Here is a 27,731-nt window from a genome sequence, read left to right as displayed (position 1 = left end):
CTGAAGAGTGGTCCCCAGTGCAGATCACAGCAGGACTGGAATCTTCAGAAGAGTGGAGTGGCAGCCAAAGCACAACTCACGGTGAGATATCTATTATTCCATGTAAATAATTTAAGGGACATGAAACCTTAATTTTTTTTTTCACAATTCAGATAGAGCATAGCATTTTAAATAACTTTTGAATCTACTTCTGTCATCAATTTTGCTTCATTCTCCTGGTATCCTTTATTGATGGAGCAACAATGCACTACTGGAAGCTGAATACATCTGGTGAGCCAATGTCATGAGACATTTATGTGCACCCACCAATCCGCAGCTAGCTACCAATACTGCACTGCTGCTTATGCTTTCTAGGCTTTTCAACAAAGGATACCAAAAGAACAAAACACATGAGGTACTAGAAATAAATTGGAAAGTTGTTTAAAATTCCACGCTTTGTCTAAATCATAAAGTTTATTTTTTACTTTACAGCCCATTTATAAATGGTTAAAAACCAAACTTTGCCTGGTGAACATTTACTGAATAGTGAGGTTAATGAAATTTGGATCTTGCTGGTCCACATTACAGATGGAATCATTTAACTGTTTTATGAAAAGCCATAGTAATAGGAAACATGATCCTCACAATACTAATGGGTATCAGGACCATGAGATATATGCAAATCTAGGTCTGTTGCATCATGGGTACATCGCCTTCCATTAGTAAACAAAAAGAACTGTCTGTTCCTTGTTATTATGGTACTGACGGCACTTTGAATTTGTTCGTTTACTTCAATCTTATTTTAGTTTCTTTGAAAATTTGTTCAAATGTTTATTACCTTTTTTTTTTAGAAGCAGATGTTGCTGTGTTCTGGGATATATCTTCATTTTGTTTACATCCTCCTAGTTGTTGGCTAAAGAGAGAGAAAGAGAGAGCGCAGTAATTATAAAAAACTTTCTAATTGACTTCTATTATCAAATTCTCTTTGTTCTATTGGTATTTTTTGTTGAAAATCAGGGATGTAAGCTCAGGAGTCTGCACGTGTCTGCAGCACTCTGTGGCAGCGGTTTTACAAGAATGTTATCCATTTGCAAGAGCTTTAGATGGCAGCGGTTTTACAAGAATGTTATTCATTTGCAAGAGCACTAGATGGCAGCGGTTTTACAAGAATGTTATATATTAGCAAGAGCACTAGATGGCAGCGGTTTTACAAGAATGTTATACATTAGCAAGAGTACTAGATGGCAGCAGATTTACAAGAATGTTATACATTAGCAAGAGTACTAGATGGCAGTAGATTTACAAGAATGTTATACATTAGCAAGAGTACTAGATGGCAGCAGATTTACAAGAATGATATTCATTTGCAAGAGCACTAGATGGCAGCGGTTTTACAAGAATGTTATACATTAGCAAGAGCACTAGATGGCAGCGGTTTTACAAGAATGTTATTCATTTGCAAGAGTACTAGATGGCAGCAGATTTACAAGAATGTTATACATTAGCTAGAGCACTAGATGGCAGCGGTTTTACAAGAATGTTATACATTAGCAAGAGTACTAGATGGCAGCAGATTTACAAGAATGTTATACATTAGCAAGAGTACTAGATGGCAGCAGATTTACAAGAATGTTATTCATTTGCAAGAGCACTAGATGGCAGCGGTTTTACAAGAATGTTATCCATGCATGTGTTTTTAACAGTATGGGGCCTATTTATCATGATGCGAGCAGACATGATCCGATATTTTGGATTATGTCCGCTGCACATCGATAAATACTGACAGCATACCCTCTCGGCATTTATCATTGCACTAGCAGTTCTGGTGAACTGCTTGTGCAATACCGCCCCCTGCAGATTCATGGCCAATCGGCCGCTAGCAGGGGGTGTCAATCAGCCCGATCGTATTGGATCGGGTTGATTTTCGGCGATGTCTGTCCGCCACCTCAGAGCCAGGTTATGGAGCAGCGGTCTTTAGACACGGGGTATCAAACTCCTTATTGAGCTTGATAAATAGGGCCCTATATGGCTACTGTGTCTGCTACACTGTTTCTAACAATGTGATAAATATAGTCTTCAATAAAGGATACTAAAAGAATGTGGTACATTTGATAAATAAATATTTATTTTATATTGCACATTCTATATGAATCATTACCGTTTAGTTTTGACTACTGTGTCTCTTTAAATAAGGTGCAGATGCTAAGAGAATCGTGTGTTGTGCAGACAAAAACCTGTCTCTTGGTAAAACAACAACAAAACAATGTAAGGAGCTTTTTGGAATTAGCTATGCAGGTCTGAAGCTTACTTATGACGCATTTAATGCCTCTAACAACCTAAACGGGACTCAGAAAATGCTGAAATTGCCTCCAGGGTAAAATAAGGTGTAAGTGCAGAGAATATTTCAGTGGAAAACATAGACTAAACTCCTTTAGGGTAGTAAAATACGTTTGTAAGTGCAGAGATTATTTCACTTTAAAATATGTTTTGGAGTAAATGGAAAATATAAAATGGTAGTCTGGAATTAAATGGAGCGTCAAGTAAAAAAAGACAATTCTCAAGAGTGTTTATTTTGTGGAGTAATCTTTATTACTGTTTGTTATAGGATTTGTTTTTTACACTTGAACTAGATACAGATCTCATATTGTTACAATACATTGCATAGAACAGTTGCAAAGTCATCTAGAAATCCCATCATACTGGTGTTATAGTTCTACCTTTATATTTGCACTCAGGCAAATCCAGGAGACATAATTAGAGGGTAAAAAAATAAAAATACGAACTCCAGTCACACATTTAATTGCATCACTACACAAGAGAGTCGTAAGAAGCAGGAAAATATGGTGGCCCACATCAGAGGTGCACAGAGAAGGGGGTTTCTTATGAACCTGTTTGCTCTCACAGGGTCTAATCTGCGTTTATTCCCAAATCAAATGAAATACCAGATGGGCTTTTACACAGCACAGTTAGACCCTGTGTTTACAGCGCCAGGCAGAGCGCATGGTTTTGGCAAAAAGCTCTATGGCTGAAAGAATTTTATAATCTGTGTGGGGTCTGTTAAGTTTACATCAAAGAAACTCATGAAATACAGAGAACATCCTATTTATTTTCCTTGTGCAATGTTTAGCTTAATAACGGCAAATCTGGAATTTTAAAGCAACCAACTTATTAAACAAATGGGCTGTTTTACAAATTGATAAATACTTGTGGTGCTCTGCTCATTTTGTCCCTAAACCTGCATCATTCATATCTAGTGCGTTAAACAGAGACTTAACATAAAATATCCCCTCCCCATAAAATATTTAATGAAAATGAAACCCAAAATATTATTTTGTTATTCCCACTGAGCATACACGTTTGCAATTTACTACTTTTATTAAATTTGCTTAGTTCCCCTGATATTCTGTGTTGAAGAGAAACCTAGGTAGCATCTGAAGTGCTACATGACAGAAATTAGTGCTGCCCTCTAGTGTTCTTGCAATTGTATAACATTATAGCAAAACTAGAGCTGCAACAACTAATCGGCATAATCGATAATAATCGATTATGAAAATAGTTGTCAACGAATCTCATAATCGATTAGTTGGTTTGCTATTAGTTGTTCTGTGCACAACACCAGCTGTTTCACTCCGATGAGCTCCTGCACATGGTATTGTGTTTTATGGTTATGTCCTTAGCCTAAAGGACGTCTACAGACATTTTACTTTTCACTTTTTAGGACACTAAGTTTCTTTTTAAGTTTACAACTACTCCTGTCTTATGTGCAACCCAGATATAAAATAGGAGTTATCATTTGGATTGTTTATATAATAATCAGGTGATTTGGGACTGTGCTTTGCATGATATAGTGCTGAGCTTGTTATATACACCTAGCCCTAGAATTATGGCATTTGTTATATGAATTGATGTCACTATTACCTGTTTGTTCAATTTTTAGCGGCTCGCTTGCTATTGCTGATCTACTCTATAGATAAATGTGTAAGGCTGTGTCCTTTTACAGGCCCATTTATCAAGCTCTGTACGGAGCTTGAAGGGCCGTGTTTCTGACGACTCTTCAGACTCGCCAGAAACACAAGTTATGAAGCAGCGGTCTAAAGACCGTTGCTTCATAACCCTGTCTCGCCTGCTCTGAGCAGGTGAGCAGACATCACTGGAAATCAACCCGATCGAATACGATCGGGTTGATTGACACCTCCCTGCTGGTGGCCGATTGACCGTGAGTCAGCAGGGGGCAGCGTTGCACCAGCTGCTCTTGTGAGCTGCTTGTGCAATGTTAAATGTGGAGAGCGTATTGCTCTCCGCATTTAGCGAGGTCTTGCGGACCTGATCTGCAGTGTCGGATCAGGTCCGCAAGACCTTTGATAAATTGGTGCCATAGTCTTTAGCCATTTTGCCTTTTTTTTTCTTTCTATTTTTAATTAATTGGAATATGTACCAAATTCAACCTCTAAGTATATATATGTTATTTTAAGAGTGGACTAGATTTTTTCCCCCCTAATGGTTATTTACCACTGCATATAGATATTCAAGATATTTTTATGTTAAAATGAAGTCCAGGCTTACTTTGTCAAGAGGCCCCTTGCATTGGTGGAGAACTAACAAAGATAAATAGCCCACCTTGGTGAAATTGGCAAAACCCTATTAATGCATCTCAGGCACCTCAACACCATCTGAGCACTTCTTCTCTGCTGCAGGCAAAATAGCTGCAATAAAAAGAGCCAGCCTCAGCCAGGAGCAGGTGGACATGTTGACATTTTTGCATTTCAATGCAAAGTTTCTGAAAGAGTGAATAACAGAATGCTATAAACAGTGATAGTCTACCTCTATCTAGTTCTACCTCTTTTCAAACAGTTTGTAGTTTTGTTTTGCTTAATTATAAAAATTTGTTCTGCTGCTTAAAAATTGGACCAACAGTTGTTTTAATGTAAAGTTTTAGTCGGAAGTTTATATTTGTAACACTCAGTATGTGGATTTTATTTTAATTAATTTATTTTTTATCCGATTAATCGATTCTGAAAATAATCATTAGTTGCAGCCCTAAGCAAAACCACTCCCATAAAGTGCTACAGATACACGTGCACGCTTCTGCGCTAACGTCCCTGATTTTAAACAGACTTTGATACTAGAAATAAATTAGAAAGTTGTTTAAAATGACCTGTTCTATCTAAATCAAGAAATGATTTGGGTTTTATTTCCCTTTAAGGAGAATAAACAACCTTGTAATGTTCATGCATTATTTATTTCACCGGCTTTCGCTGTAAAATTGTTTCTGAATAATATTAGCTTAGTTCCGTGCCCTTAACAGAGGCCGAGTTCCTCTATCATACTTAAAGGGACATGAAACCCAAAATGTTTCTTTTCTTATTCAGACATAGCGCACAATAAAAAAAAAATCAACTTTCAATTTCCTTCTTTTATCACATTTATTTTGTTCTTATTGTATTCTTTGTTGACATGCACATTTCTGGAGCAGTACTTGACAGGAAACCGTCACTGCTACCACCTACTGTTTTGCAAATGTATAGCATAGCCATAAAACTGCTGCCTTATATTGCTCCAGTCACACTTTCCTTCCTACTTTTCAACAAAGGACCCCAAGAGAACAAAGTAGATTAGGTAATAGAAGTAAATTAGAAAGGTTTTTTTTTTTTTTTTTTTACAATTTTACACTCTGTCTGAATTAGGAAATACAGTCTTGTGGTTCTATATCCCTTATCAGTCTTTTTAACTGCTATTGAATTGCAAGACCTTGTTGTGCTAGCAACATAACCATGGGAAATAATTTAATGTTGTAGATGCCGGTCTTTAATATCTGCAAAGCATTTAATGTCCCTTTAAATTCCGGAAAAGCAATTATCCTAGTTATAAAAAGTACATGACAAATTATACTATAAAATGACTCATTTAAACCCCTTCCAAGCTTTAATGTGCAGAGAGCATGAAAATAATCCTTATAACAAAGGAAACGTTACAGAGCTTTTACTGTACCGATAAACACAGACATGCAGTCAAAATGTATTGTCTATGCACCATTATTGTCTATGCACCATTATTGTCTATGCACCATTATTGTTTGTGCACCATTATTGTCTATGCCCCATTATTGTCTATGCACCATTATTGTCTATGCCCCATTATTGTCTATGCCCCATTATTGTCTATGCCCCATTGTTGTCTATGCCCCATTATTGTCTGTGCACCATTATTGTCTGTGCACCATTAGTGTTTGTGCACCATTATTGTCTATGCACCATGATTGTCTGTGCACCATTATTGTCTATGCACCATGATTGTCTGTGCACCATTATTGTCTATGCCCCATTATTGTCTATGCACCATTATTGTCTATGCACCATTATTGTTTGTGCACCATTATTGTCTATGCCCCATTATTGTCTATGCACCATTATTGTCTATGCCCCATTATTGTCTATGCCCCATTATTGTCTATGCCCCATTGTTGTCTATGCCCCATTATTGTCTGTGCACCATTATTGTCTGTGCACCATTAGTGTCTGTGCACCATTAGTGTTTGTGCACCATTATTGTCTATGCACCATGATTGTCTGTGCCCCATTATTGTCTGTGCACCATTATTGTCTATGCCCCATTATTGTCTGTGCACCATTAGTGTCTGTGCACCATTATTGTCTATGCACCATTATTGTCTATGCACCATTAGTGTCTGTGCACCATTAGTGTCTGTGCACCATTATTGTCTATGCACCATTATTGTCTATGCACCATTATTGTCTATGCACCATTATTGTCTGTGCACCATTATTGTCTGTGCACCATTATTGTCTATGCACCATTATTGTCTATGCACCATTATTGTCTATGCACCATTATTGTCTGTGCACCATTATTGTCTGTGCACCATTAGTGTCTGTGCACCATTATTGTCTATGCACCATTATTGTCTATGCCCCATTAGTGTCTGTGCAACATTATTGTCTATGCACCATTATTGTCTATGCCCCATTAGTGTCTGTGCAACATTATTGTCTATGCACCATTATTGTCTGTGCACCATTATTGTCTATGCCCCATTAGTGTCTGTGCACCATTATTGTCTATGCACCATTATTGTCTATGCCCCATTAGTGTCTGTGCAACATTATTGTCTATGCCCCATTAGTGTCTGTGCACCATTATTGTCTATGCACCATTATTGTCTATGCCCCATTAGTGTCTGTGCAACATTATTGTCTATGCACCATTAGTGTCTGTGCAACATTATTGTCTATGCCCCATTATTGTCTATGCACCATTATTGTCTATGCACCATTATTGTCTATGCCCCATTATTGTCTGTGCACCATTAGTGTCTGTGCACCATTATTGTCTATGCACCATTATTGTCTATGCCCCATTATTGTCTGTGCACCATTAGTGTCTGTGCACCATTATTGTCTATGCACCATTATTGTCTATGCCCCATTAGTGTCTGTGCAACATTATTGTCTATGCACCATTATTGTCTATGCCCCATTATTGTCTGTGCACCATTAGTGTCTGTGCACCATTATTGTCTATGCACCATTATTGTCTATGCCCCATTATTGTCTGTGCACCATTAGTGTCTGTGCACCATTATTGTCTATGCACCATTATTGTCTATGCCCCATTAGTGTCTGTGCACCATTATTGTCTATGCCCCATTATTGTCTGTGCACCATTAGTGTCTGTGCACCATTATTGTCTATGCACCATTATTGTCTATGCCCCATTATTGTCTGTGCACCATTATTGTCTATGCACCATTATTGTCTATGCCCCATTATTGTCTATGCCCCATTATTGTCTGTGCACCATTAGTGTCTGTGCACCATTATTGTCTATGCCCCATTATTGTCTGTGCACCATTAGTGTCTGTGCACCATTAGTGTCTGTGCACCATTATTGTCTGTGCACCATTAGTGTCTATGCCCCATTATTGTCTGTGCACCATTAGTGTCTGTGCACCATTATTGTCTGTGCACCATTATTGTCTGTGCACCATTAGTGTCTGTGCACCATTATTGTCTGTGCACCATTAGTGTCTGTGCACCATTATTGTATATTCTAACAAAGAAGATTCTAATTATTTGACAACTTTATATAAGCGGTATCATATTCTGTACAAAATACTTGACAATATGCTAGAAATTGACTTTTAAAGCACAAAAATAAATCAATATTGATCCTTCTGGCTTATATGTGTGGTGAAAACTTTTCTTTAAAGGGACAGTATACTGTGAAGTTGTTTTCTCCCTTATGTGTTTACAGTGACTTGTTATACCAGTTGTAGAGTTTAAAAAGTATGAGAAATAGTTCCTTTAGGTTTGTTTTTTAATAGAAACAGCTGCCTCTGCTAATTAAAGCTGCAACCCATTTAAGGGAGAGCAGATGTCATTAGCTTCTGTATTTTTATTTGCACAACATTACCTTTCACTGTGTATGCAGTGAGACAAATACTTAGAGAGAACAATGTGAAATTAACTGGGAGTGTTATTACTTATAAGCATTTTTGTTTGCTTAGCTTTTCTATAACCAGTACTAAAGTATGGAGTACTGTCCCTTTAAAATAGAGCCAAGGTACAGAAGTAAATAACTGTAAGCATGAGTGTGGAGACAGCTATTCCCCTGGGTAAGTTTTGACAGGTAAGTGTTTTCTCTTTTAAGCACTTACCTGTCAACTATTTGAAGAGTCTCTCTTATCCCTTTAAAGGGACACTGAACACAATTTTTTTTATTTTGTGATTCAGATAGATCATGAAATTTTAAGCAACTTTCTAATTTACTACTATTACAAAATGTTCTTCATTCTCTTGGTATCTTTATTTGAAATGCAAGAATGTAAGTTTAGATGCCGGCCCATTTTTGGTGAACAACCTGGGTTGTCCTTGCTGATTGGTGGATAAATTGCATCCACCAATAAAAAAGTGCTATCCAGAGTCCTGAACGAAAAAAAAAAGCTTAGATGCCTTCTTTTTCAAATAAAGATAGCAAGAGAATGAAGAAAAATTGATAATAGGAGTAAATTAGAAAGTTGCTTAAAATTGCCTGCTCTATCTGAATCACAAAAGAAAAAAAATTGGGTTCAGTGTCCCTTTAAGTTAACTTGTATCTCTAAAACTCAGGACATTTACTGCAGGATGACATTTTTTAGTAAATACTGTGCAGAAGAAAAACAGGCTTAGTTCAGATGTTGGCCACCTGGAATGCTGGGAGATGTCTGAAACATGTGACTTTCAGGACCCAGTAACGTAATCTCCATTTGTCAGCGTCCCTTTAATTACATAATTCAGACAGTGAGCTGGGAATTCATTTAGTTTTCATGACTAGATGAATGTGGAAAGTGAGGAATAAGTAAACCAATCGGCATATGTTCTCGTTGCGCAGCCACATGGGTTTTATATATACATAGATCTTTTAAACAACTTAAACACACTGTCAGGATCCTTAATCTTCCCTGTGGGACCATTAGCACACTCATTTGCAACGCCTGACTGGGGCTAAAATGCTTTAACATGTCTAGAGGAAAAAATACTTTTATTGGAATGATCCCCAAACACAACATATTAATCAGTGTTTCTAATTTCCATCACTAATGTCTTTTTTTTTCTGATGGAGATTTGTAGCTTCACAGTTTAGATTTCTTGTGGGATGATATCAATTTGTATCTCGTTCACTCTCAGAATTCATTAACAATTCACTAATAGGCTGCCAAGTTATGGGACACTTTCCTCTGAAATGCATAGAATCAGCGCAGGCTCTTTATATACATATCAAATGTGCAGCCACCAATCAGCAAACCCAGGTGCTGAGCCTCCCTAGATATGCTTTTCAACAAAGGATTCCTAAATAATGATGCAAGGTAGATAATAGAAGTAAATGGGAAAGTTATGTAAAATTGTTTGTTTTATGTAAAAGGATGTAAAAGTGTCAAAAGAATATGCTCTGTTGTTTGAACATATCTATGTGTTTAATCTCTACAAAGTTAAAGGCAGTTCCAGGGCTGTAATGCACTACTGAGACCTAGCTGAGCACATCTGGGGAGCCAATGACAATCTGTGTGAAGCCGCCAATAACCATTTAGTTCCTGCTCCTGAGCCTACCTACGTATACTTTTTAATAAAGTATACCAAGAGAATGAAGCAAATTTAATCATAAAAGTAAATGGAAAGGTCTTCTGAAATTGCATGTTCTGTCTGATACATGAAAGTGTAATTTTGACTTTCATGTTCCTTTAAAGGGGCATAAATAAAACTATTGCAAGGTAGTTTGTCATTTAAACCTTTTCATTGACACTAGACCAGCACCACTAAAACAGGTTCACATCTGAGAGGGTACTTGGTGATTGGTGCATAGGTTCTTGTGCACTAGCTTGATTGACAGACACACTAGTGCCTGGTGCTTATCCACCAATGAGCATATGTTTGAGCTCCCAGCTCAGCACCAGATCATTCATTTGTCTCAATGTTTTTGGGGGTCTGTACAACCCCAATAGTATTGACTATTATATCCCTGTTCTGATATTAAATTAATAAAAAAGAATATATTGAGACTCACTCAACTGAGACAGAACAAAAACGTCCTTGTTTGTCCATAAGGCCAGTGTTACCCAGAGTGCAGTCTCTTTTAGCCCACTGTGCCTTTCATTTAGCCTATGTAGCATATCAGCCTGATCCTGCCCAATGATAGTCTAACCCTGAAATACCAGGCAATCCTCCTCTGATCAAGAGAAAACAACAAATGCTAGACGCACGTTTCGGCCTTTCTGAGCCTCATCAGTGAGGTGCAGTTGCATCTCTCTGGGACATGTGTGCAAGGAGTTCACATCTGGTTTGCCCTTTTACTCGTAGGGAGACCCAAGAGTAATTTGCATACACAAAAGATAAAATATAGAGACGCACTCAACTGAGACAGAACAAAAGCTAGAAAAGGCCGAAATGTACGTCTGGGGTTTGTTGCTGGAGTGTATTACATTTTTTCAAATAGCTCCTTTACCTTTATTTAGTCATTTGGAAAAACTGATCTTGCTTGTTGAAACTGCCACCTATATTAAAAAATGTAAGTCCTGCACTAATGGCTATAGAAAAGCTATGCAAACAAGAGTCTGCAGCAGAAATCAACTTCTCAGTGGGAATTTGGAGATGAACTTTTATCAGCTGCTTTTCTCAGTACCTTAACTAACTCAGCAATAATGCCCATAATTAGTATTATTGAAGCCTGGGAGAAATGCATGCTAGTTACTGCACGGTGACTAATCTACCTGAGAACTTGTCTCTGCTTTAAACTCTGCTAATCTTGTTCATGTTTCCCATTGTTTTATCAAGACATGTCACATTAGCCCAGGTACAGTTATAATCGAGGAATCTGAGTACGTACCAGGTCACCACCCTTATGGGTTTATCACTAATGTGCCCTGCAGAGCTTTCTGCACCAGCCCTCTCAGAGTAAGTCTCGCCTCTGTGACACATTACTCCACCTTCTGCCCCTGGCGCTCCGTCATCTGCTTTAGTTCATGTCTAATTGTTTGTCTGGGATTGACAGGGAGCTGTCATAAGCATGTGGCACCTCTTACAATTACTAGTAATCCACCATCACCTTTCAACTTACTACTTGGGACAATACAATAGACACTCCACATTTTTTGTAGGATTTTTTGTGCCTATTTTTCTAGCATACAGTTTAAGGGGACAGTAATTACTGTGAGATTGTAAAACAAAATGTGGGAGTAAACATAGTAAAACAACTTTGCAATATACTTTTATAATTTCTCCCTCCCCAATTCTCTGTAAATTCTGAAAATTGTGACTTTTCCTGTTCTAAGAACTTAAAGTGCATGTGACAGGGTTCACAAGCATAACCCTGCCACATATCTGGCCCTTATGTGCTTCAACAGCAATGATACTATTTCAGACTGCAAAACAATTGAGATCTTGTTAACAAAATGACCGTGGTTAGCTGTGTCTGCTTCAGTAATATGTCTGGATTGGCTTCTTTAAATAAAGTGGGTGGAGTTTGGCTATAGAAAAACAATTGCAGCAAACGTGTTCTCACATTCTAAACATTTTCACAATAACCTAGTATGTTAATTTATTGCAAGCCTACATAAAAACCTTGTAATTACCAATAGTTTATTTGAAATTAAACTATTATATTATTTTTTGGTATCCAAAAGAGGATATTATAAAATGTATTACAGTCTTATGTAGGGTTGCCACCTTGACCATGATTTCCATGAGTTACAGATGCTGCAGGGTGTGCAGAGAGGAACATGAATAGTGCTGTTCAGGGTCACTATTGGTGTGCTGTCCAGGTGCGCACTGCATATTGTTCTCTGCACACCCCGCAGCATCTGTAACTCATAAGTATCCAGAAAAACATGGCCGAGGTGGCAATCCTAGTCTTAAATGTTTTTGAAAAATGGAAGCTTCTGTACAACAAAATCTAGATTTTGTTTTCCTTATGTTCGTGGGGTGAGTCATTGTTAACCAATAGAGCTGCGAGTGTTTTACCTAAAAAACAGTGAACTTTTGTCCCATGAACTAGCTGTGCCCAGACATACACTTCCTTTAGTTAAAATAATGTTCCTGCTTCTGATACTGAGTCCGGCTGTGGGATTTGTGAATCTGGTCTAGAGTTAAAGGGACACTGAACCCAATTTTTTTTTTCTTTCATGATGCAGAGCAGGCAATTTTAAGCAACTTTCTAATTTACTTTTATTATCAATTTTTCTTTGTTCTCTTGCTATCTTTATTTGAAAAAAAAAAAAAGCCATCTGCAGGTCCCAAAAGGGACTTTAACTATGGGTTTAATCCCTATGCAGAGGTTGACCACATAGCATTACAGTATCTCTAGTATTAAAATTAAATGCTCTAACGGATTAGAACATGCAATTGTAACACTATAATAGCGCTTTAAGCCTTTACTGATGCAATACACACAATTGCCAGCCCTCTGAGCAAACATGGTCACATGGTCTTGTCACATGTAGCATATGTGCGTATGCCACTGAAGCAGTCATACTTTTTACTAGATGCAGCAGAACTGTAAAAAGCTGATAAGGAAATATCACCTCAGCATCTCTATGTAAAAAAGGAAGATATTTTACCTCACAATGTTGTCAGCTCACCAGAGTAAGTGCTATGTAAACAGTTATTCTTCAGCTGCTGTCCAGATACAAGTTGAAAAAAACAAAAACAATAGGCAATCAGCATCAGCAATGCAGCTTTCCGTTGCTGTTATCTCGTAAGTAGGGATGGGCGAATGTTTTGCAACATTCGAAAAATGAAACAAATTTTAACATATTCGTTTGTTCGAATCGAATTTCGAATGTTTACATAAGATTATAACATTCGATTTTTGAATGCTTGGTTTTGAATTTTACGATTAGATTCGAAAATATTCGTTTCGAAAAATTTGAATTTATATTTGTAATAGTATTTCTAATGCTTTCTTTAAATGTAATATTGGAATTATGCAATATTCTATATAGAAACATTCAAAATGATATATTTGTATCTATTATGCATCAATTTACTAGATTCCCTACCACATGAACTATTGAACTTCTGAATAGTATTTGTTAAATAGAATGTTAAATTCAAAATTTCGAATGTGGACATTCAATATAAATGTAAACATTCGAATTCGAAAGTGACATTTGAAAACTGTAAATAGCATTCGATTATAGAATTTTTAAAAATATTCGTTCTTATCAACATTCTGATTTATAATTCGAATTTCGGTAATAACATTCGTTATAAAATTCGAATTCGGAAATTTACACATTCGCCTATCCCTACTCGTAAGATTTCATAGTAAACTAGTTCCTTTAACTGAATAGCAAAATAACATGACTGTTCCTGCACATGCCAGATGCACACCCCTTGCAAATCCTGGGACCAATATCCTGATTGGCTGCTTAAAACCTCTTTATAGTGGGGTGTGAATATTTAGGACATTTTGAGGTAAAATATCTTCCTTTTTTACATAGAGATGCTCGGGTGATATTTTCTAGTCAGCTTTTTACAGCTATGCTGCATCACTTTCAAGTGTTTCAACGCTTGGGTATCATGGCCCTTTAATTTTGGCCAAGTAAGCTGTAAATGAGTTTGCTGAAAGCCCTAGGTAAACGCTGCCTAGAATGTAGGTTAAGGAATGAGAAGTATTTTATGTTACAGAGTTTAATTTGTGGCCTATCTAAGGAGTGGACAAAAGGCACAATTTTACACAAAGGAATGTATTTTAGGAAAATAACTAGTGAATGTATGTTGCAAAGATTTTTTTTTTTAAATTAAACATAACTTGGCATTTTTTATTCACAATCTCAGTTTATTCAATATCTCTTTAAAAAGGAAAAGCAGATAAAAGAAGCAAAACCCACCAGTACCAACTTCCACACTTGTCATGCGGCATTGTGCTAGTTCTTGTTAAAGTGAATGTAAACTCCGCTTCCTCTCTAAAGTTCGGCGTAACATTGAGGTTTAAAAAACATGACTTTCATTCATCAAATTATTTAAATATCCGTAAATACCGTTATTTTTAATCTTTTTAGCTTGCACCCGTCATTCTAATCCTCCACCCGGCATTTGCGATCACTCGTTGTCATTTACATGCACGATCGTCAGAACCAATAACGGCTTTAACCACAGGGGGACCCAACCCCTTTGGATGTCGTCACGCGTCCTTATTGTGCTTGCGTTAGACTCCTCTTCCAAGATGATTATCAAAAGCTTGTTCACATTTTGCGCATGCGCAATTGAAAACTTGACGGAGTTCATTCATTGTAAAAATAAAATACCGCTCTGTAAGTTTAATTTTCAAAGGGCTCCGTATTCTATTACAAAATCTGAATACTAGTTAGCAGTATTATGGGCTGGAGGATGAGATCCTTTGCTTCGCTTCACAACGATAGTATTCATTGAATGTACTGATTCAATGAATACTATGTTGATTGACATCGGAATCGGGGTTTGACGCATGCGCAGTGGTTAACTGAGACAAGAGCGCGCATTGCTGATACGTAAACAGCGGGTGGGACCGCTGTATACGTAATATTGCAGATAATAAGGAAGCTGAGAGTGGGAGGAGCAGGTATAGTCAAACAACGATATTTGGAATTGTAAATTAAAATTATATTACACATTTTATGAACAAATGATAGTGGCGGTATGGTTAATATACTGATTGTCTATATAATAATACTTTGAAAACAGTAAAAATTGACAATCACTTTAAAATCACCAGTTTTTTAACTCTAGCACCACCCATCTGTATATATGTTATTTCTTCAAAACCAATGGGCTGTATTAGGAAGAGACTTTCATAAGAATAAACCCAATATAAGTAAGAATTCTAATTAGCACTATATTTTATAGTAGTGACCAACCTTGTCTCCAACATGACTTAAAGGGACAGTCAAGTATAAATTAAACTTTCATTATTCAGATAGGACTTTTAATTTTAATCGACTTTCCAATTTACTTTTATCATCAAATTTGCTTTTTTCTCTTGGTATTCTTAGTTTAAACTAAACATAGGTAGGCTCATATGCTAATTTCTAAGCCTTTGACGGCTGCCTCTTATCACATGCTTTTTAAATCTCTTTTCAACACAAAGAGACAGAAAGTACACGTGGGCTATATAGATAACACTGTGTTCAGGCACAGGGAGTTATTTAAGATCTAGCACAATACAATGCTAAATTTAAGAGAATAGTTAATAAACAGTCACAGTCATGTGATCAGGGGGCTGGAAGAAGGTTCCTAGATACAAGGTAATCACAGAGGTAAAAAGTATATTAATATAACTGTGTTGGTTATGCAAAACTGGGGAATGAGTAATAAAGGGATTATCTATCTTTTAAAACAATAACAATTCTATGGTTGACTGTCCCTTTAAGGACTGTCACACCCACAACATGTGGGACCTTACAGACAAAATGAGGAGAAGGGACTTTATGTATCTTAGCCTTGGTTCTAGAGAACTCATATGTGTGTTTAAACTCTGTGAAAGAGTAAGACATACACATAGGTGCTAAATGTATCATTCTGGTTATAAGTTTTCACTCAGGTTTTTGAAAGCAGGTGACTTATGATCTGTAGGAAATAATGATGTGCTCTGACAGCTGGGATTAAAAGGAACAATCTATGTAGAACTAAAATGTTCTATTTTGTTAGATGATTTAATTTGTCATCAAATTCTATTTTTGTAGCAGGTGTTTAACTCCTATAAAGATGTTTAATTCACTCCAGGTGAGGGTGCAGCTTGTAAGCCAATTGGGAACATGCATACATGTGTATGCTCTAATCACAGGTCCTATCCTCATTTGGAACAGAATAGGGAGCACAACTTTTACTTTGTGTTTGTATCACTTTCAAGGCGTTAAACACACAGTTGAAGAAGGGAATTTGTTTTAAAAAAAATGTTCTAATAATTGAAAGCAGTTACATTTTACTCTAGAATGCCCTTTTATGTTTCATCCAAAGGAAGGCTGATGGCTTTGCACTTTTGCACTGGACAATGAGGCTATAATTAAGGGGACGGCATTGCAGTTAAATTTGAAACTCACAAGTGTATTTTAGTTTTGAATTAAAGGGTTTTGCACTGGACAATGAGGCTATAATTAAGGGGAGGGCATTGCAGTTAAATTTGAAACTCACAAGTGTATTTTAGTTTTGAATTAAAGGGACACTGAACCCAAATTTTTTCTTTCGTGATTCAGATAGAGCATGAAATTGTAAGCAACTTTCCAATATACTCCTATTATCAAATTTTCTTCATTCTCTTGGTATCTTTTTTTTTGAAATGCAAGAATGTAAGTTTAGATGCCGGCCCATTTTTGGTGAACAATCTGGGTTGTTCTTGCTGATTGGTGGATAAATTGATCCACCAATAAAAAAAGTGCTGTCCAGAGTACTGAACAAAAAAGCTTAGATGCCTTCTTTTTCAAATAAAGATAGCAAGAGAATGAAGACAAATTGATAATATGAGTAAATTAGAAAGTTGCTTAAAATTGCATGCTCTATCTGAATCACAAAAGAAAAAATGTGGGTTCAGTGTCCCTTTAACAAAAGCTATCACATACAAAAGTATATATATATATTGTACATATGCTCCTTGCACATGCATTGAAACACCTTGCCTGTTCAGAGATTGGGCAGTGGTTTGTATTGTCTCAGTAATAACGGCTCTCTGAGTAGACACTGTATTTCTAAGAGGGTGTATACAACATATGTACATATGCTGTGTGTGTCAGTGCTTAGTAAAATATATATCTACAACAGTGACTGTTTTTTCTAGAAGAATTTTTGGATATAAAAAATATTCTATTTATTATTGAAATGCACTCGTACTGTGCTATATTAATGGTTCTTATTGGGAACACTAAGTACTCCCAAATCCTAAGGACCCATCTGGATTTTATTTGTTACGTTCAGTTTTTTCCTTTCACATGAACTTCACTCTCTGATGCAATAAATGTTTTTTGGTATTGGAATGAAATAAACTGCTCTGTATGGATTTTTTTATGTGATCTGTGTGAATTGACTCAGTTAAAGGGATTCCAGTGTTGTAAATCCTTGTACAGATGTATAAAAAAATATATTGAGCAGCATTATATAAAATACATAGCTATAAGTAAAGTAGAAATACTCACATATTAAATATAATATTTCAAGGGAAAAGAAACCAAGTAAAGATGTTTAGAGGCAGAACTATTTTTATTTTTAGGTCAGATATCCCTATAATAATGTAGAAGTGTATGGAACAAAGGTGGTAAGGTAAACTGAGGGCAAATTGCTTTGAAGAGTATATTAATTGTATACAGTGAGGTCTTGTATTGGGTCTAGTCAGTTAGAAGCTTTATTCTGCTTTGTTATGCTAGTGTTTGCACATATACAGCATACCATAAGATTAGATTACTTGTATTGTCATTGCACAAAGTATAAAAACAAAGAAAACGAAATGTAGTTAAGCATCCAACCCAGACATAACAAAAAGTAGTATAAAATGCGTGAATTAGTGCAGTTGGTAATTGACAGAATGAGGAGCATGATTAAAGTATTTGCATAGATTGTGAAATATGTAATATCAATGATTTAAAAACAGAAATATGAATAAGTAGACAGAAGTTTAAAATGTGCATATAAGTGAAATGTGTGCAGAAACAGCGGTCCACACAGTAAAGATCATTGTCATCATATCACGTCAAAATAATGAACCACAAATCAATTTTAGTATAGGAAAATAACATAAAGTGCATAAGTTGGTGCAATTAAAAATGACAAACTAAGGAAGGACTAAATGTATGTATATTATAAAGTATGTGATATCAATAACTGAAGAGCAGTGTGTTATAATGTAAATAGCAAACAATGACTTAAGAAAATACATCAGATGTGTACAATATAAGTATAAGATAATGAGCAGCAAATAAGATTGTGGTGCGAGTTAAGAAAAAATGTAAATAATGAGCAGCAGTTGTAGTCTGAGCTAGTTTAGGTATGAGATTAAAAAGTCAATAAAAGGAGTTAAAAAAATTAAAAGCTAGGAGTTTGTGTTCAGCAGAGTAACAGCTCTGGGGAAGAAACTATTCTGTAGCCTGTCTTTCTTGCCATACATACTCCTATACAAGCTTCTTAGATGTTAAGAGAGCAAACAATCCATGGCTGGAATGGGAAGGATCTCTGATGATACAGCGTGCCCTCTGAAGATATTGTTTGCCCTGGAGGTCCTCAATAGGAGGTAGCTGAACACAGATGACATACTGGGCTGTTTTTACCACCTGTTGCAGAGCCTTCTGATCAAAGTTGGTACAATTACCGTACCACACTGTGATACAGTTGGTGAGAATACTCTCAATGGTACAATGGTAGAAATTGACCAGAATCTGAGGGGACAAATTAACTTTCTTCAGCCTTCTCAGGAAGTATAGTCGTGGGTGGCCCTTCTTCACCAAGGTAGAGGTATTCAGTGTCCAAAACAAATCTTCAGAGATGTGAATTCCAAAAATTTGAAACTTGCCACATATTCTACCTTAGATCCATTTATAGAAATGGGCATGTGTGTGCAACGTTTGGTCTTTCTGTAATCCACAATGATCTCTTTGGTCTTCTTGGTGTTGAGATTCAGGTAATTTTCAGTGCACCATGTCACCAGGTGCTTTACCTCTTCCCTGTAGGCTGTCTCATCATTATTGCTGATCCGCCCTACTACGGTGGTATCATCTGCGAACTTAATAATGGTATTGGACACATGCATAGGCAAGCAGTCATATGTGAAGAGGAAGTATAATAGTGGACTCAATACACAGCCTTGTGGAACACCGGTGCTGAGAGTCAGGGTAGAGGATGTGTGGTTGCCTAACCTCACTGACTGAGGTATATTAGTCAGAAAATCCAGAATCCAGTTACAAAGCGAGATGTTGATGCCCAGGTCATAAAGTTTAGCGTCCAATTTTGCAGGAATGACAGTATTGAATGCTGAACTGAAATCAACGAACAGCATCCTTACATAGGTGTTATTGTAATCCAGATGGGTCAAGGCAAAATGTAGTGCCATGGAAATAGCATCTTCTGTTGACCTATTCTGGTAATAGGCATATTGATGAGGATCTAGTGTGGATTGTAAACAATCTTTGAGATGAACCATGACCAACCTTTCAAAACACTTCATAATTGTCGTAGTGAGTGCAATGGGGCGGTAGTCATTCAGACTCACTGTAACAGATTGTTTTGGAACTGGCACAATGGTTGCTATCTTAAAGCACAGGGGGATAACTGCCAGATCTAGTGACAGATTGAAAATGTCAGTAAGGACCTCAGTCAGTTCTCTAGCAAATGCCCTGAGCACATGGCTAGGAATACCATCTGGGCCAGCAGATTTGCGTGCGTCTACCCTAGAAAGTGCATGTTATACCTCAGTGACAGAAAGTGTTAGGGGCTGTTCATCTGAATAAAGCGCAGCTTTGATAGTTGGTTCCTAGGTGTCCCGATCAAAATGGGCAAAAAAGTAATTTAATTCATCTGGGAAGGAGGCATCATTAGTTGGAGGGGTTGCATTTACAGGTTTGTAATCCGTAATGGCCTGGATGCACTGCCACATGCGTCAGGGATCAGAGTTGTTATAGAAGTGGTCTTCAATATGCAGCTTCAGATAAAGGGGGATAATGGACACCCTTTGCAAGTATCCTCTCTAAAGTGAAAAAAACAAGGACTATTTATTTTTACTAAAATGACATCAAAAAAAGAAGGTGCCAAAATGGTGTAATATCATTTGATTCTCTTATCTAAACAGTTCACAAATAACCAGCATACTCTTAAAATTATTAGCCCTGAAACATGCTGAAAAAGTCGCCTGAACCTTTAGGAGACATTCAGATAGATCAATCTCCAGTTTCTCTGTTGGTCTCCACACTCCCACTACCGTTGTTCACGTCACAGCTTATACCAAATTTGTGTATAAAATCATCAAAATGCTAAGGTGTCAATTATTAAAAGATGTGTTGACAGTGTCTAAAATATATATATATATATATATATATATATATATATATATATATATATATATATATATATACAGTATATATATATATATACACAGAACCGTGGTTGCAGATATGCCAGACAGGCTTATGCTAAGAGGATAGAACACTATGGGCAAGATTACAAGTGGAGCGTCTGGCAAATTTGCCCCTTTGCGGGCGCACAATAATTAAACAGCCATAACAAGTGGCTGGTTATTGCTACTGCGAGCTTACGGTAGCAATTAGTGCTTAGAAAATTAACCAGAGATCCGATCTTTGGTTAATTTTCCAAAAGTGTCCCAAATGCCCTCAAAATAAAAATGTAGCAATTTTGTAATAAAAAACCCCAACTACACTAGGCAGTTTTGGGGTGGGGTGTTAGAAACAAAACGGTACTGAAAAGTGCCTTTACATTGCAGTCTATGGGAACTGTGTGTTCCCAGTAAATATATGTATATGCTTATATACATATATATTTATGTGTTAATAAAGTTGTCCTACTTTTAGCGTGAAGTGTTTTTAATCTGTATATCTTCTTATGAGATGTAATACATTTAATTTTAAATATTTTAAATGTGATACTTGTTCAGCCATTATTACCACTACAGCACCTCTTTATAGGAGTGCACCCTTACTTCATTTTATATATTGAATATCAAAGATTGTTGTTATTTCTGCTGTTGTTACACTTTCACACGTGCAATATGGACACCTATCTTTTCCTGTTTCCTAGTCATTATTATCTGTTTTTAGCTGCAAATAACCACCTAACTTTTTGCCCCGTCTGCTTTGAGGTTACAGGGTGCTGCTGTTTCTGATCACACGGTCTGAGGCCTGAGACTAAATAGCATTAAAAAGCAGCTGTCATTTAGAGAGCTGGACAGATCTTTGAACAGTAAAATAAAAAAAATAAAAAAAAAATACAGTGTTACTGATGCAGTGGGGTCCTCAAATAATTTTGCGGGTTGTTGTATGTCTCGGATCAACCTACAATTGCCATTGTTTATAGCTACGTTGATCTCCACGTGTGAGGGGTTGATGTGTTTATTTCATATTTAGGACCAAGCATGAATTTTATAGAGTCAACCACACACTTTTTAAGCATACAAAAAGGGGAGAGGGGGGATACCCTTTATGTTATTCAATACATGAAGGCAACTGTAATTTCAATAACTAATGGTAATATAAAAAGTATTCATGTGCATGTAGAAACTGGAAAGCAGATGTTTATAACAGAGGTTGTATATAGGCCTCTAGTAGAGGATGAAGGAGGATTAGACCAGTTATTAATAGAAAAAATAACTAAAATGACCATGAAGGGTTTAGTTGTTGTGGGAAACATGCCAGATATACACTGGAAGACACCTGTTGCCAGACCAGCTAGAAGTATCTATACACTTAAATCTTTGCAATGGGGTTCACTTGAGCAATTGTAAGGATTGTAGGGTCCAGTGCTCATCGGTCACTATATTTTAGAGATCAGTTACATGCTTTGTGCATGAGCTCTAAAACATACGTTTTAGATTTTTGAAGGCTAATTTTCTTACATGAGGAAATACCTTAGCAATTCTTTAAAGAACATATATTGCTTAAGGGGAGCAAAAGAACAGTAAGAATATTTGAAGAATGTCATTTTTTAGATGCAACTGTATGTTAAAGAAAAAGCAAAACGAATCCTGCTCTCCAGAGAAGTAGCACATGCTGTTAACCCAAAAAAGAAAGCGTATATGAAATGCAGATAGACTCCGAGAGATGAGGATATGGAAATGTGTGGAATCCACTAACAAAAGAATAGATAGTTCATTCACAATAGTAAGGCTCATGCAGAAGAGAAGATAGCACAAACCATGAAAAATTGTGGCAAAGGCCTCTTCCAACATATTATTAAGGCTTGGTGCAGCTGATTGAAGAGACGTATAAGAAGATAAGAAAATAGCAGATTGCCCAAATGAGTACATTGTTCTATATTCACCACAGACGGTGGAGATAAGGTTACTAGGATACTATAACGTGTAGTATGGCAAGTAGTTCTTTTTTTGTTACATATATTAACAGTTATTGTTATTATTAAAAATATAAGTGGATCAGTCTGTGTGTCCAGATAATATTCATCCAATAGTTTTAAGGGAACATTAGCTGGATCTGTTTAATCAATCACTGTTGATAAGAGTTTTTCCAGACAATTAGGGAATTACTAATGAAGTACCTCATCATAAAAAGGAAAATCTTTTAAAGGAAATTACTTACATAAAATCAAATAACAGCATCAAATGCATCAAGGTTGTCTGAGAAAGCTTATGACAGACTAAGAAACTCAATAGATGTAGAATATATAGATTTTAATAAACTATTTGACTTGGTCCAACACAACAGACAAAATTCCTGAACTAAATTGCCTTGGACTATGCTCAAGAAAATTGAACTGGGTAAATGTAGCTTTTAATGGACAAGTTCCTGGTGGTGTGACTCAGGGGCCAATTCTAGTGACTCAGGGGCCAATTCTAGTGCTTGTTTAACATATCAGTGATATTAGTAGTGGGCGTTAAAGGAGCATTGTACTGTAAGATTGTTTTATCTTTAATGTGTTCCCTATTCATTGTTATAGTAGCTGATGAATTGCTTCTTTGTTTTGTGTATGAAATAGCTGATTTGCTGATTTAAAGGACCAGTCAACACTGTAGATTTGCATAAACAACAAATGCAAGATAACAAGACAATGCAATAGCACTTAGTCTGAACTTCAAATGAGTAGTAGATTTTTTTTATGTCTTTTTCCACTCCCCCTGTACCATGTGACAGCCATCAGCCAATCACAAATGCATACATGTACCATGTGACAGCAATCGGCCATTCAGAAATGCATATACACTTATTCTTGCACATGCTCAGTAGGAGCTGGTGACACAAAAAGTTTAAATATAAAAAGACTGTGCACATTTTGTTAATGGAAGTAAATTAGAAAGTTGTTTAAAATTGCATGCGCTATCTGAATAATGAAAGTTTAATTTTGATTTAGTGTCCCTTTAAGCCTTAACCAAGTGTTCTCAAGATTATGCCAATATAAAAGGGCTTGGCCTGCAGAAATAGCAGACCTTTAAATTTTATCTCTATATACATTAAGGCCATCTTATTTTATCTCTCTATACACAATGAAAAAAAAAAAAAAAAAAAGCATTTGATATTGAACATTTTATTTCTCTTTCACCTCTAACTGGGAACTTATTTTCTGCTTTCTGTCTTTTGTTTACATAGCTTTTATACAGAAAATACTAATGTATACATACTTTCAGTATAGGTGGTGGATTTAACAATTAAAATCAACTAATTTAAATTACAAAATGAAGGTGAGGGAGCTATTTTTAGACAAATGTATACACTTCAGTGTGTGAAACAGATAATTGGGAATGCTTTCATGTTGCAAAAAAAAATACTGTACAAGTGTTGGTCTTTTTGCAGATGATAGAAATATTTTATTAGAGAGTAAAGAAAACGTGAAACACTTTGTGTTTGAAATGTAATTTTTTTGTAGTAACAACAAAAGCAAAAATGTTGCTTCATACTTACAAACTTTAGCAAATAATCAGCATATTATATAACTACTTACTCACAAGCAGGGCCGCCATCAGGGGGTGACAGCCGTGACTACAGTCAGGGGCCCCGGGCATCCTGGGGGCCTGCCTGGCCGGGCCCTGACTGACAGATCACTGTTGCTTTCTGTGTGAGGAGGTCGCCACTTATTGGGAGCTGGGACAACTGACAGATGCCTGCCTAACGCTTTTTCTAAATTTTTGCGAGAAGCGGTGAGGAGGGGAATTGAGACCCGCTGCTGATTACATCACGACCACGCCCACATGACCGGTCCCTGCCCTGCTTAACAACTAACTTTTATCTCCTCTCTGTAAGCGGGTGGGGCTAATGCAGGCAGAGTGAGTGAGACCGTGCTATTACAGGGGGCAGGGGCCAGCCCGGTCCGTGATAATGCAGGCAGAGTGAGTGTAATCTTGATATCCTTTATGGATGTTAGATGTAACATAATGGACATTAAAGTCCCATACACAAACACAATAAAGTGTTTTTAGTGGGCAGTAAAGCAAAACTATAATCTTAATATCCATATAAATAGATGGGAAGCTGTGTATGCTACCTACCTACCCTCTATAGACAGGAATATACAAGTTATGTGGGTAATTAGCTTTGAACTGCTTAGCATTTGTGTATAGATCATGATGATCAGCAGTTATTGGATTCACTAGCATTTCTAGTATGGAGGCAGCTACATTAGAGGTAAACCATAATAAGTTATTTTACCTGCTGAGTGACATATGTTCAGCCTCACCTATCTACTGATCAGATTATTTTCTTACTGTCTTGTTGGTTTCTGCCACAAATCTTCTGTATTGTAATCAGCTATGTAAACTGGTAGGCTACAACTACTTAGGTCCCACAAAAACAAAGAAAAGTCATATAATGCATGTACACAAAAATTCCTAGACATTCTCCATGGTACTTTCTTCAGCTTTTCCTATTCTATTATCACCAAAGAAACACATGAAACAACCATTTAGTGTGTGTATATTTTAGTGTGTGTCTGTGTTAGTGTCTCTGTGTGAGTGTGGGTCTGTATGTGTGTATTAGTGTGTGTGTGTGTTAGTTTGTGTCTGTGTCATTGTATGTGTTAGTGTGTGTCTGTGTTAGTGTCTCTGTGTGAGTGTGGGTCTGTATGTGTGTATTAGTGTGTGTCTGTGTTAGTGTCTCTGTGTGAGTGTGGGTCTGTATGTGTGTATTAGTGTGTGTATGTGTTAGTGTGAGTCTGTGTCATTTTATGTGTTAGTGTGTATCTGTGTTAGTGTCTCTGTGTGAGTGTGGGTCTGTATGTGTGTATTAGTGTGTGTATGTGTTAGTTTGTGTCTGTGTCATTTTATGTGTTAGTGTGTGTCTGTGTTAGTGTCTCTGTGTGAGTGTGGGTCTGTATGTGTGTATTAGTGTGTGTGTATGTGTTAGTTTGTGTCTGTGTCATTTTATGTGTTAGTGTGTATCTGTGTAAGTGTCTCTGTGAATCTGTGTTATTTTGTGTCTGTGTGAGTGTTCCTGTGTGTAAATTTCTGTGTTTGTGTGTGTGCACTTGGCCAAATCGGGGGGGGGGGGGGCAAAATAGCTCAGTCAGGGCCCCCAAAATTTCTAGTGGTGGCCCTGCTCACAAGGCATTGCATGAAATAGGGCAACATCTAGTTATTACAAATGTCTGTTGAGTAAGGCGCCTATTTGTTGTATACGGAAGCTAAAATATAACACATTTCAACCACAACTGATGCCTAAGAGAAGGGACTCAGCGTGTGAGAGTTGGAGATTCTCATGAGCGTCCTGTTATTACTTGCATTTGTCAAACACAGATCAGTAATAGCATTCCCGTCATATTTCACACATGCAGGTTCTAACTGTATGGAAATGACCAGACAGACACATTCTCATAGATCTTATTTCAGCTCTTCAATTGGATAATTACTTTACGATATATAAATAACAAGCAATTGTAAGACTTGTTATTAAAATTGCAGTTTGTCTTTATGCTTTTGCCTGAAGGCAGAAAGTGTAAAAAAATATACATTAACAGAGACATCCTCTACCAGCATGCATTTGTTTAGTGTGTTTTATTTATTTCTTTTTACCATAAATCAGTGTTACTGTTTATCCTTACGCATGCGCACAACAGTACGGACACTTTACAAATAAATGATAATAACATTACTAATTAGGCAGGCGTATTTGTTTTATTATGAATGCAAATTCATTAATGAAACAAAGATATTTGTTTTGTTTTCAGAAAACGGATATCCGAACAAACTCACTTAATGTAAAGATAACCAAGAAATACTTATGACATTTGTCAGTATTCATTAGTTTCCTTTCAATTACCTTAGGGGTTAAAAATACTTATCTCTGGGGCACGCTAATAGGAGGTTTAGCGTGGCGGATTCTAGGGTGCCTGTTGTCATTGGCTCACATGATGTGTTCAGCTAGCTCCTAATAGTGCATAGCTGCCCCTTCAACAAAGGATACCAACAGAATGAAGCAAATTTGATAATAGAAGTAAATTTGAAAGTTGTATGCTCTATCTGAGTCATACAATACATTATTTGGGGTTTTATGTCCCTTTAAAAATAAGGTGAACCTAATAGCAAATAAATGATGTTTGTACACCTGGGCCTGGGATACTGTTAGTCTATTGGTCACTGGCTGAAACTAGGGATAACACCCACATAAAAAATGGTTTTGTTTAGCACAGGAACCTCTATCGTTCAAAAACAAAGCACTTATACATTTTGAAACACTCTCGTTTAGATGGAATAAAAAAAAATAGTGTTATGTCCCTTTAAGTTAAATATTCATGTTCTATACAAGGAATTTATCAAAACCACATGGGCAGATGGAATGTGCTGTATTTGGTAGATGCAGAGAAGCCCTTTCATGATAAGAAAAGTATCCTAAATAAAATAAATCCTAAATTTGATTCATAAACTTCTCTAGGCACCAGCTCATACTGAGCACGTGCTTAGGCTCACAGTAAATACGTATAAGAGTATGTGATAGGCTGATGGCTGTCACATGACACAGGAAAATGAAAGGAAGTTTTGAATTTTTCAGAAATTCTTCTTTGAAATCCAAATCAATATACAGTATGTAAATAAATAAATATATAAATAAATAAATATATAAATAAATATATAAGTAAATAAATATACAGTATATAAATACATAAATATACAGTATGTAAATAAATAAATATATAAATAAATATATAAATAAATATATAAATAAATATATATATAAATAAATAAATATATAAATAAATATATAAATAAATAAATATACAGTATATAAATACATAAATATATAGTATATAAATAAATAAATATATAAATAAATAAATATATATACAGTATATAAATAAATAAATACATACATAAATATATAAATAAATAATTAAACATATAAATAAATAAATATATAAGTAAATAAATAAATATATAAATAAATATATAAATAAATACATATATAAATAAATATATAAGTAAATAAATAGATATATATACATTATATAAATAAATATATATACAGTATATATATATATATATATATATATATATATATATATATACTGTATATAAATAAATACATATATAAATTAATAAATATATAAGTAAATAAATAAATATATAAATAAATATATATA

The 27,731-nt window shown here is 36.1% G+C and overlaps 1 protein-coding gene across 1 annotated transcript in view; it reads left to right on the top strand.

The window, feature by feature from the left end:
* ARTN (artemin) overlaps window positions 1-27,731 on the top strand; it is a 78,513-nt gene that overhangs the window by 7,255 nt on the left and 43,527 nt on the right. Inside the window, exon 2 of the mRNA XM_053693587.1 lies at window positions 1-81. This exon is cut by the window's left edge and continues 364 nt beyond it. Coding sequence (XP_053549562.1) covers window positions 1-81 — 81 coding nt within the window. The remainder of the gene's footprint in view (window positions 82-27,731) is intronic.

Source organism: Bombina bombina, chromosome 10, assembly GCF_027579735.1.
Source record: "Bombina bombina isolate aBomBom1 chromosome 10, aBomBom1.pri, whole genome shotgun sequence".
Classification (NCBI taxonomy): Eukaryota; Metazoa; Chordata; class Amphibia; order Anura; family Bombinatoridae; genus Bombina; species Bombina bombina.
Note: the sequence above shows the minus strand (reverse complement) of the source record. Positions and strands in the feature narration are given on the sequence as shown.